Here is an 11,354-nt window from a genome sequence, read left to right as displayed (position 1 = left end):
TACTACTGAGTATCCCTAATGGGTGGCCAACATTGTTCCTGTTCCAAAGAAAGATGGTAAAGTTCGGATGTGTGTTGATTATAGAGACTTGAACAAAGCTAGTCCGAAAGATGATTTTCCTCTGGCACACATTGACATGTTGGTAGATAATACAACTAAGTTAAATGTCTTATCCTTTATGGATAGGTTCTCTGATTATAATCAGATCAAGATGGCACCCAAGGACATGGAAAAAACAACATTTATTACACCCTGGGGAACATTCTGCTATAGAGTGATGCCTTTAGGTTTAAAGAATGCTGGTGCAACGTACCAAAGAACCATGACTACTCTTTTCCATGACATGATGCACAAAAAGATAAAAGTATATGTTGATGATATGATTGCTAAGTTGAAGACTAAAGAAGATCATGTTGAGTATCTGTTGAAGTTGTTTCAGCTGTTGAGAAATTTTAAACTCCGGTTGAATCCTAATAAATGTACTTTTGGTGTCCGTTCAGGAAAGTTGTTGGGTTTCATTGTCAGCCAGAAAGGTATTGAAGTAGATCCTGATAAATTTAGAGCTATTCAAGAGATGCTTGTAACAGAGACAGAAAAGTAAGTCAGAGGGTTCCTCGGGTATCTGAATTACATATCCATATTTATATCTCACATGACTGCCACATGTGGGCCAATATTCAAGCTTCTCCGCAAAGATCAAGGATGTGTTTGGACAGAGGACTTCCAGAAAGCTTTTGACAACATCAAAGAGTATCTACTTGAACCTCATATCTTGTCTCCTCTAGTGGAAGGAAGACCTTTGATTATGTATTTGACTGTATTAGAAGAGTCCATGGGTTGTGTGCTTGGACAACAAGATGAAACTGGTAGAAAGGAGCATGTCATATACTATATGAGTAAGAAGTTTACACACTGTGAGTCTCGGTATTCCATGCTTGAGAAGACTTGTTGTGCTTTAACCTGGGCTGCCAAACATTTACGCCAGTATATGATCAATCATACCATTTGGTTGATATCGAAATGGATCCAATCAAGTATGTTTTTGAAAAGTCTACTTTGACTGGAAGGATAACTCACTGGAAGATGCTATTGTCTGAATATGATATTGAGTATCGTACTTAGAAAGCAATTAAAGGAAGTATTCTTGAAGATCATTTGGGTCACCATCTGATCGATGATTATTAATCAATCGGGTGTGACTTCCCTGATGAAGATGTTATGTACTTGAAAGTTAAAGATTATGATGAATTGTTGCCTGAAGAAGGACTAGAACCTGGAACTCGGTGGGGTTTAATGTTTGATGAAGCTGTTAATGCTTATGATAATCGAATTGGGGAAATCATTATTACTCCTAAGGGTTCTCATATCCCTTTCACAACAAGATTGATGTTTGATTGTACGAACAACATGGCAGAATATGAAGCTTGTATCATGGTTCTTGAAGAAGCCATTTATTTGAGTATTAAAATCCTTGATGTGTATGGAGATTCAACCTTGGTGATAAATCAGATTAAAGGAGAATGGGAGACTCGTCATCCTGGTTTGATTCCTTACCAATATTATGCAAGGAGAATGTTAAGTTTCTTCAATAAAATAGAGTTTCATCATATACCTCATGAAGAGAATCGGATGGAGGATGCTCTGGCTACTTTGTCTTCTATGTATAAAGTAAATCATTGGAATGACGCGCCTAGTATCAAGATTATGTGCCTTGATAGACTTGCTAACATGTTTGTAGCAGAAGAAGTCACTAATGATAAGCCTTGGTATCTTGATATTAAATATTTCCTCTAGAGACAGAAGTACCCTCTTGGGGCATCCAACAAAGATAAGAAGACTTTGATAAGACTGGCTAGCAATTTCTTTTTGAATGAATATTTGTTATACAAGAGAAACTTTGACATGGTTTTGCTCAAATGCTTGGATAGACACGAAGCAGAGATGTTAATGCAAGAAGTTCATGAAGGATCCTTTGGTACTCATGACAATAGACATGCAATGGCTAAAAAGATGTTAAGGGAAAGTTACTATTGGATGACAATAGAATCTGATTGTTGTAAATATGTGAAGAAGAACCATATATGTCAGGTTTATGCGGATAAGATTCATGTTCCTCTGACGCTTCTCAATGTTATTTCATCTCCTTGGACTTTCTCTATGTGGGGAATCTATATGATTGGTATGATTGAACCTAAAGCTTCAAACGAATATCGTTTCATCCTAGTGGCCATTAATTACTTCACCAAGTGGATTGAAGCAGCATCTTATGCTAATGTGACCAAGCAGGTTGTGGTCGGATTTATCAAGAACCAGATTATTTGCTGATATGGTGTTCCAACTAAGATCATTATTGATAATGGGTCGAACTTGAATAATAAGATGATGGAAAGAGCTTTATGCTGACTTTAAGATTGAACATTATAACTCTTCTCCTTACATGCCCAAGATGAATGGGGTTGTTGAAACCGCAAATATGAACATTAAAAAGATTATCCAAAAGATGGTTGTGACATATAAAGATTGGCATGAGATGCTCCCGTTTGCTTTGCATGGATACCGTACGTCTGTCCGCACTTCAACATGGGCAACCCCTTTCTCTCTTGTATATGGCATGGAAGAAGTGCTCCCTGTAGAGGTTAAGATCCCATCAATGCAAGTCCGAATGGAAACCATTTTGTATGAGGCTGAATGGTGTCAGAACATATATGATCAGTTGAATTTTATTGAAGAAAAGAGGATGACGACTTTGTGTCATGGCCAATAGTATCAAAAGAGAATGAAGAAAGTGTTTGATAAGAAGGTTCAACCTCACGTCACTACGCCAAAAAAGACCTATGAGAGCGCTTTTTTTGGCCTTTAAAAGCGCTGCCGTAGGTGGCGCTGCTATAGGTTTCGGCAGCGCTTTTTGTTTACTAAAAAGCGCTGCTAAAGGTTGTCAATAGAGAGCGCTTTTTAGTAAAAAGCGCTGCTAAAGGTGGTATATAGACAACCTTTAAGAGCGCTTTTTACTAAAAAGCGCTCTCTATTGACAACCTTTAGCAGCGCTTTTGAGTAAAAAGCGCTCTTAAAGGTTGTCTATATACCACCTATAGCAGCGCTTTTTACTAAAAAGCGCTCTCTATTGACAACCTATAGCAGCACTTTTTAGTAAAAAGCGCTCTCTATTGACAACCTATAGCAGCGCTTTTTACTAAAAAGCGCTCTCTATTGACAACCTTTAGCAGCGCTTTTTAGTAAAAAGCGCTCTCTATTGACAACCTTTAGCAGCGCTTTTTACTAAAAAGCGCTGTCTTTTCCTCTAGTAAAATAACAAAACGCTGCCTTCAGTTTAAGCCTACCATTTCAACCTGTAATATTTTTGGGAATAATCCCATAAACCTGTAAATCAAGCCTCTCTAATTCAAGCATTTGGAGTCATAATTCAAGCATTTGTAATTTTTTAAACCAACACAAGCAAACCAACACAAGAATGAACACATTTGGAGTCATAATTCAAGCAAACCAACACAAGGATAGATAGGCACTGAACACATTTGGAGTCATAATTCAAGCATTTGTAATTTTTTAAAGCAAACCAACACAAGAATGAACACATTAATCTATCCATGAAATTAAAGATATCACTAAAATTATAAAGAACTATACACAAGTCAAAACTAATATGTTATACGGCCTATTTAGAGTCATAACTAATCTGTTAAAAATATAAAGAACTATACACTTGCGAACCAGAAACCATTCTTCATCAAAGTATTCATGTTATTTTGAAACCATTATATACTAATTAATCTTTTCTCAATAAAATATTGACACAATTCCTCCTTGATTTGTTCCAACTGCAGTCTCGTGTAATGAGCACACTTGTATTCATCAAAGTACTACATAACAAAACATAATATGCATGATTTAGTTAAAAGTAATAAATAATATGAAATATTCGATAAATATTAAAACAAATCCTAAGTTATAAATCCATACCGTGATTGGAATCTCTATTTGATTCATATTAATGATTTCCCTCATAAACCTCATTACAAAGTATCCGCAATCGATACCGTTGCGCTGTAGAGGACACTACATAGAAAAATAAATAAGAATGTATAGTTATCTTTTCTTATCAAGTAGCATCACTATTATAAGCAAAATTGTGAAAATTAAAGTACCTGCACTTTTATCCACGTAATGTTGCTGGATTTAGTACGTGGTACTCGAGCTTGTCTTTGAGATCGGAACACTTTTATTGATCTAACAAAATAAAAACATATATTTAGAACAATCTCACATAAATATACACGAATATTTAGAACAGTCTCACTTACGTATCAACTAATTGCTTCATATCCGGATAATTTGTCCATTCACCATCTATCGAATTCAGAAAATATACCACTTCTTTTAAAGGATCAATAGCAAGCAACAACCAGTGACACCTATAAATTAAAACAAAAGTTTATATGGAAATTTTTTACGTAAAAGAAACAATTAAAGATTAGAATAAACTTAGAATTAAAATCTAACCCTGAATTATACGGCCAAAGATACAAGTTGTTTGTACTGCTGGCCATGAATCTCTTGACTAAGTACTCTCTACATGAATCCGGTTCCCTACAAATTAATGCTTTGTTGACCAGGGAGGAAGACACGAAACGGAATCTGTTTGACAATTGATCATTCCCGCGCATGAAATTGTCATACAAGAACCTTCAATAAAAACATAATAAACATTAGACTATTTTTATTGAAATGTGTAAATAAATTGTTCAAGTAATTAAATAATATATAGATCGGATTACCGGATGTATGTGTGTATAACACCGACGCCTAATTCTTGATGCCGAAAAATATGTTCCAGATCTTCTTTTCCGATTGTTTCAGTGCATGAATAACCAAAGATATCTTCCTCCATATCCAGTAAGCGAATAGCACCAGCTGTTGCCATATCTGATGAGTCAACAAGTGTTTCAAGAGATATCTGGTATCGAGGCACAAAAGCACCTTTTTTGGCAAAGAAGTCACTGGAAGATCCCTTTTGTTTTTCTGTCGACTACCAATTTTCTGGCTCAGTTGTTGTGACCCTTGAGCAAATACCTATAAATCATATAACATAGGTAAATTATAAAATCATGCATTTTTTGATTCGGATCATATAATTAACACTTTCAATATACCTCTTTTTGTGATGCAACAGACTCGTTGTGCCGCAAAATCCCTTTATCCTTAGATGCGGGTTTTGTAGGCGTCTAAAATTACCATGTAAAAAAAATTAACTTAACGGTTCAGAATTGACATTTGAATACTAAAAGATTCATAGTGGTTTTTGAATTCAACATACCTCATCATCAATGAAAATGAGATCCAAGGGCCATGCAACAAATGATCCTATTGCATCTCGCAGCAATGTTGTCTCTGAAACAATGTCAGGTATCGGTAGCAACGCATCCTTATCTAATACAACATCAACCGATACTTTAAGGTGTCCATCCGGGAGCGGTCTATGGTGAAGTAAATCTCCCGAAGTGTTGTGCACTTTTCCCTTGCCAACTAGGCGATAAGTCGGTGACGATAAGTATAGCTGACAAGATGAAATGCCCTAAACCAATAATAAATATGTTACTTTTAATGTGTATATATTTCAATTAACATAAATGTGCTATTTTAATTTCAAAATAACATATATAATTACCTCGGGAAATTTATTTTGACAATTGATACTGGCTTTCTCACTAGTTTCTTTCAACTGTGAACTGCACTTTTCCATACACCTATATCTCTCATTATCCTTTTGCAATTGAAGAACTTGCGCTTGTAATGCCTGCAACGTCTCCATCACTTCTTGATTGCTAGGATTTCTTCTCCTTGGATTCTTATACAAGGAAGTTGGAGTACAACCATGCCCTTTACCCCTCACCCGACCGGGATACTCAGGAACATTTAGTGCTCTACTAAGTACGCTCCTGTTCTCCTGGTCCTCAGCTGTGCTTATCGATTGAGATAGGGTCTCCTGAAATTCATTTACATATCGGAAATTATTAGTGGAGATAAAAAAATTAATTATATATTATTAAACTTTTGATTTAATTAAAGACACAATGTTCTACTTACACATTCATCATAAATATGTTGAACGTCATCCCTAACAGTTCCACAGGAGCATTTGCATCTTGTGAGTTTTCTTGATCACTAGCCATTTAACCTGTAATAAAGAAAAAATATAAAAATGAAATGAAAAATATAAAAATCCATAATCAATAATCCATATATATATTGAATAATATAAAATGACATAGGCTATAAAATGACATGTCATTCGATTGGGGTCTTTGGCGTGCGCAATAGCAAACTTAACAAATTTCGATACCCCATTCTCGTACTCTTTCGACAATCGATTGGAATACATCCATGTCTTATCCATGGTTTTAACGCAAAGTAATTAGGGTACAAAACGGTATAACGCGTTTCTGTCAAAACCCAAAGTATACACGGAATGAATACGGAGCAAGAAAACACAACATATTCACGCAATTTCAGACAAATTCATCACAGTGTACCAGTAATTTGAGGAAGAAATTTACCTCGGATTTACCGAACAGCAACGTCGAGAAGGTCAAACTCACGGAAACACAGGGAATGAGCGTTGTACATATAAAACAACACCAAGGATAAGTCATAACGTATAAAACAATTCAAGAAACTTATATGATGCACATGAACAATTCAAGAACCAAGTAATCGATCATTCAAGAAACTCAATTCACAAGTAAGAACCAAGAAATTCAAGAACCAAGAAATTCAATTCACATTATCAATTTTATTAAATTATCAACTCGATGGGGATATAAGGTTAGTGTGTCAATGGACGAACCGGTATATCAATAGTTAAACTACGTGGACTAATATTAATAAAAGGAGTGCTAACAATACCAACTCTAACACTCTTTTATTGGGTGAAACTCGTCTAAGTCCCACTATTTTGAGTCTTTTGTCTGTCTCCTTTCCAAGAACTCGAGAGCTTGTTGCGACCAAAACACAGTTCCAAATATCATAACTGCTTCCTAATGCATAACTAGAGCTAAATAATATAAAACTGTCTAATTAGCTCAGACCAATCACTTTGAACCTCTAGGCCACCACTCATGATCTTTACTAGTAAGAGGTCATATAGATTTAAGACGGAATACATCCCACACAGGCAGTTTAATTGGAACAGTACCACATATAACTGGTTGTACATAGTTACTGGTTGTAAACAGAACTATACTAAGTGCACAAGTACCTGAGTTTGTCGCTTTGAGATTAAAAAATATAGGACAGAACCGGACAGCTACAACAGCTTTGCTTGCGCAGGGAATCTGTATAGTAGGCCTGCATATCAAGGTCAAATAATAAAGCAACATACATAACTAACATATTTTGGTAACTTGATTCATTAGCTTAACATGAATAATTGAACATAATGATTCATTCTAGATACTAAATGATTAAACACATGCTTTGGGTTTGTATAATATCTAAGCTGAAAGACATACCGAGAAAGATCTTTTCTAGAAAATATGTAAGTTGCATTAACAGATTCAGACGCAGTACCGATTTTGTAAGAACCTGAAATGGGCAAAGACGTGAAGTTTTCAATTAGACGCAAACCATGTAATAAAAGCTAAGCAAGAATTTATCTATAAAGGAAGAAAACAACATATATGGTTCCCTCAGATCCTCAAGACCTCCTATTTGCTCACCACGATACTCAACAACCTGCAGACAAGCACATGAAAAATGTACATATAGTCCATCAGGGTTCATTTTACACTACAGTGACCATCTTAAAAATTCACATAATATTAAAACATCATTTTACAACATTAAATAGGATTGCCAAAATATGACTGTAGCAGACAAAGTTATGCCAAAATATGAATGTACATTTTGAAGTTTAACTGTTCATTCAAACCAACATGTAATAGGATTGCCAAAATATGAGACATTGCTCTAAGTTCTTGAAACCATATCACATATATCACTGTAGCAGACAAAGTTATTCCATTTGAGTATCCAACATTTAACATCAAAATCACTTTCTGAAATTTCAGTAATAGTTAGAATATGAGGACACAATGGTGCAAACATATCAGTTCATTCCTTCCTACTTTCTCAGCAAATTTAAACAAATGTTGAAAAGGCACTGATTCTATTAGAACTCCCAACATTATTTCTAAGTCAATGGCGATGCAAGTTACAGAATATCATTTATATCAGAACAAGATGAAACTTTCGGTAAGTTACAGAATATTAAGCAAACATAGTCACAAACTCTAATAATCGATACTGACAAATAAATAACCCATAATGTAGCAATGCAAGTCCATTCAAACCAAAATCGACCACCTATTCTTTGACTTCTAGGGCAAAACAGAAAGACACGAAAACCTAACCTTAAAACGCAATGAGATTTCCAGGTATTGAATCCTTCTCTTTCGAATGCAGTCTCTTTCAAATTTGTAGTGTTTATCGTTGAGATTTCCAGGTACTCTGTGGAATTTTTTCCAGGGCAGCGAGAGCTTCGAACGAGAGAGAGTGAAAGAGGGATTTCTGAAAGTCAGGGATTTTGTAATATTAGATTTATTATAATTTTTATAAATGACCTATAAGAGCGCTTTTACCTTAAAAGCGCTTTCATAAGTGTGAAACCCATGAGACCTATAAGAGCGCTTTTACCTTAAAAGCGCTTTCATAAGTGTGAAACTCATAGATGTGAGACTGAGACCTATAAGAGCGCTTTTACCTTAAAAGCGCTTTCATAAGTGTGAAACCCATGAGACCTATAAGAGCGCTTTTACCTTAAAAGCGCTTTCATAAGTGTGAAACTCATAGATGTGAGACTGAGACCTATAAGAGCGCTTTTACCTTAAAAGCGCTTTCATAAGTGGAGACCTATAAGAGCGCTTTTACCTTAAAAGCGCTTTCTTTACATAGGCGAATTTTTTTTCAAGCTATTACAGCGCTTTTTTTAAAAAGCGCTTTCTTTTTGGTGCTGCCAAAAGCACTTTTTGGCGTAGTGCGTATTCAAGGAATGTGACCTTGTGCTCAAGAAGATCTTGTATTTCAACACTGATTCCAGGGGCAAGTGGTCCCCTAATTATAAAGGCCCATATGTTGTTAAGAGATATTTCTATGGTAGTGCATTGATTCTTAAAACTATGGATGGTGAGGAGCTCCCTCGTCCCGTGAATGCCAATGCAGTCAAGAAATACTTCGCCTAGAAAAAAAATAAGAGAACAACTCGCTAAGTTGAAAACCCGAAAGGGAGACTTAGGCAAAAATGAGCGTCTCAGTGGATTGAAAACCTGAAAGGGCGGTCCAGGGAAAAATTAGAGACATAAACAGAAAATAATCAACCCGGTAGATTGAATCCAAAAAGGAAATCTAGGAAAAAGTTATGGATTATGGCAAGTAATTGCATCAGTCCAGACTTCATCGTTTGAAGCAACAGTGCATATCACAGGTTTTTATTCATTCATCCTCGACCGAAGTCCAGAGCATAGCGGAATTCAAAGTTGTTAGGGAGAATAGTGTTCATTGTATTCCAATGTAGCCCTTTAAATTTATTTACCATTTTCCAACTTTGTAATGATCCATGGAGTCACGCCATTTGCGGACTACTATTCTATCAATAAAATTTGAGCCTTTTGCCCATTTGTTTGTTATTCTTATTTTGTTTTAGTTTATGAAATTTCATTTATTTTTTATGATAGTTTTTGAAACAAAAATATATCTAAACAATCATATTTTTTGAAAATTTACAAGAAATATATGTATTTTCCTCGACTTGTGAATACAAAAGAGGATGTTAATAGAAATCTCAAGGATGGTAAGATCCTGAAGAACGGAATTCAGCGACTTCCCCATGCTATTTTCTTTTGTTAGATGTATAACGGTTTCTCCAGTATCATATTGCAAGAATGGTAGAATCCTTAATGAATCTTTTCCAGCATCTCCACCTTGTTGAGATTAGTCGAGTATCTGTTTGTACCGTGTTATCAGTCTCACACTTTTTGTGCTTGTTTTCTCAGCATAATCATACACATGTCTATAACATCATGATGTTTATTTGCACATTTTTCATTTCTCGATGCTTCCCCCCGCTCTCTGGAACTTTTCTCCCTATAGAGTGTGTGTGTCCTCTCTCCAATAGAGTGTCAACCTTAAGCATAAAAGAGTTTATCCTTTCTAATTCCCCACTAAGTATGATCCCCGTGGAAGATTTTGCTTCAGTTTCCCTTTCTAGTTCATTATCTGGATGGAATTAATCCCCAATTGAGTTGATTCCCTCATCGGGTGAAGTTCTGTTTGGCCGCTTCTCTCCAGTTCATTCCTGGGTTGAACTTTAGTCCCCTTTGATTGGTTGCCTTTATGAAGTTACCACTTGGATGATAGTTGGTAATCATTCTGTTTGAGCTTATTACCTTTCTTAAGTTATCACTCAGCTGATAGTAGGTAATAGTTCCTTTTACCTTTGATTGATTACCTTTATTAAGCTATCACTCGATTGATAGTAGGTAATAGTTCCTTTTACCTTTGATTGATTGCCTCTGTTAAGTTACCACTTGGCTGGTAGTTGGTAATCATTCTATTTGAGCTTATTACCTTTGTTAAGCTATCACTCAGCTGATAGTAGGTAATAATCCCTTTTACCTCTGATTGGTTACCTTTGTTAAATTACCACTTGGATGGTAGTTAGTAATCATTATGTTTGAGCTTATTACCTTTGTTAAGCTATCACTCGGCTGATAGTAGGTAAAAGTTCATTTTACCTTTGATTGGTTACCTTTGTTAAGTTACCACTTGGATGGTAGTTGATAATATTTCCCTTTGAGCGTATTACCTTGGTTAAGCTATCACTTGGCTGATAGTTAGGTAATATTCCTCCCCTATTGGTGTTGTGGTTTTCCCCTTTGATGTTTTCTTTTTCCCGGTGGAGCCTTGCCTTGTTAAGTCTTCCCTGTTGGATCTTTGTTGTGGTCATTCTCTAACTGTACATTGGTTTGTTCCCAAATGACAGTTATTCTCGAGTATTTTCTTTATCCCCAACCAGGTCCCCCTATGGAAATTGTTATTCCCCATAGAGATCATGGTTTGCATTCATATCATATCATAAGCATTTTGCAGTATCTTAGGGCCAAAAATCGGGTCTTTGGTATTTAAGTCTCTTCAATCTTGTCGAGACAAATATTTCAACCTTCATATCTCCAAATTGAAGAAACTTAAATATGTGCATCTTTCATACCCTAATTTTTAACCATAAGATCCCCCATACCATTTGCATCAATTCACAAAAACAAGGTCACCTCTTGGTCTTTCCC

General features: G+C 35.7%; 2 protein-coding genes across 2 annotated transcripts; one reads left to right on the top strand and one right to left on the bottom strand.

Moving 5' to 3' along the window:
* The first annotated feature begins 1,218 nt into the window (after window positions 1-1,218).
* On the top strand, window positions 1,219-1,794 carry LOC127095248 (uncharacterized). Its single transcript, XM_051033963.1, has 2 exons — window positions 1,219-1,357; window positions 1,415-1,794. The coding sequence occupies exons 1-2, from the start codon at window positions 1,219-1,221 to the stop codon at window positions 1,792-1,794; spliced, it is 519 nt and encodes a 172-aa protein (XP_050889920.1).
* Window positions 1,795-4,572: 2,778 nt separating this feature from the next.
* Window positions 4,573-6,188, bottom strand: LOC127095241 (uncharacterized). Its single transcript, XM_051033958.1, has 6 exons — window positions 6,105-6,188; window positions 5,684-6,001; window positions 5,333-5,590; window positions 5,169-5,240; window positions 4,794-5,088; window positions 4,573-4,701 (listed from the first exon to the last, which is right to left on the bottom strand). The coding sequence occupies exons 1-5, from the start codon at window positions 6,186-6,188 to the stop codon at window positions 4,822-4,824; spliced, it is 999 nt and encodes a 332-aa protein (XP_050889915.1). The 3' UTR covers window positions 4,573-4,701; window positions 4,794-4,821.
* Window positions 6,189-11,354: the final 5,166 nt, after the last annotated feature.

This window comes from Lathyrus oleraceus, chromosome 1 (genome assembly GCF_024323335.1).
Source record: "Lathyrus oleraceus cultivar Zhongwan6 chromosome 1, CAAS_Psat_ZW6_1.0, whole genome shotgun sequence".
Lineage (NCBI taxonomy): Eukaryota > Viridiplantae > Streptophyta > Magnoliopsida > Fabales > Fabaceae > Lathyrus > Lathyrus oleraceus.
The sequence above is the reverse complement of the archived record's forward strand: the minus strand, read 5'-3'. Positions and strand labels throughout refer to the sequence as shown.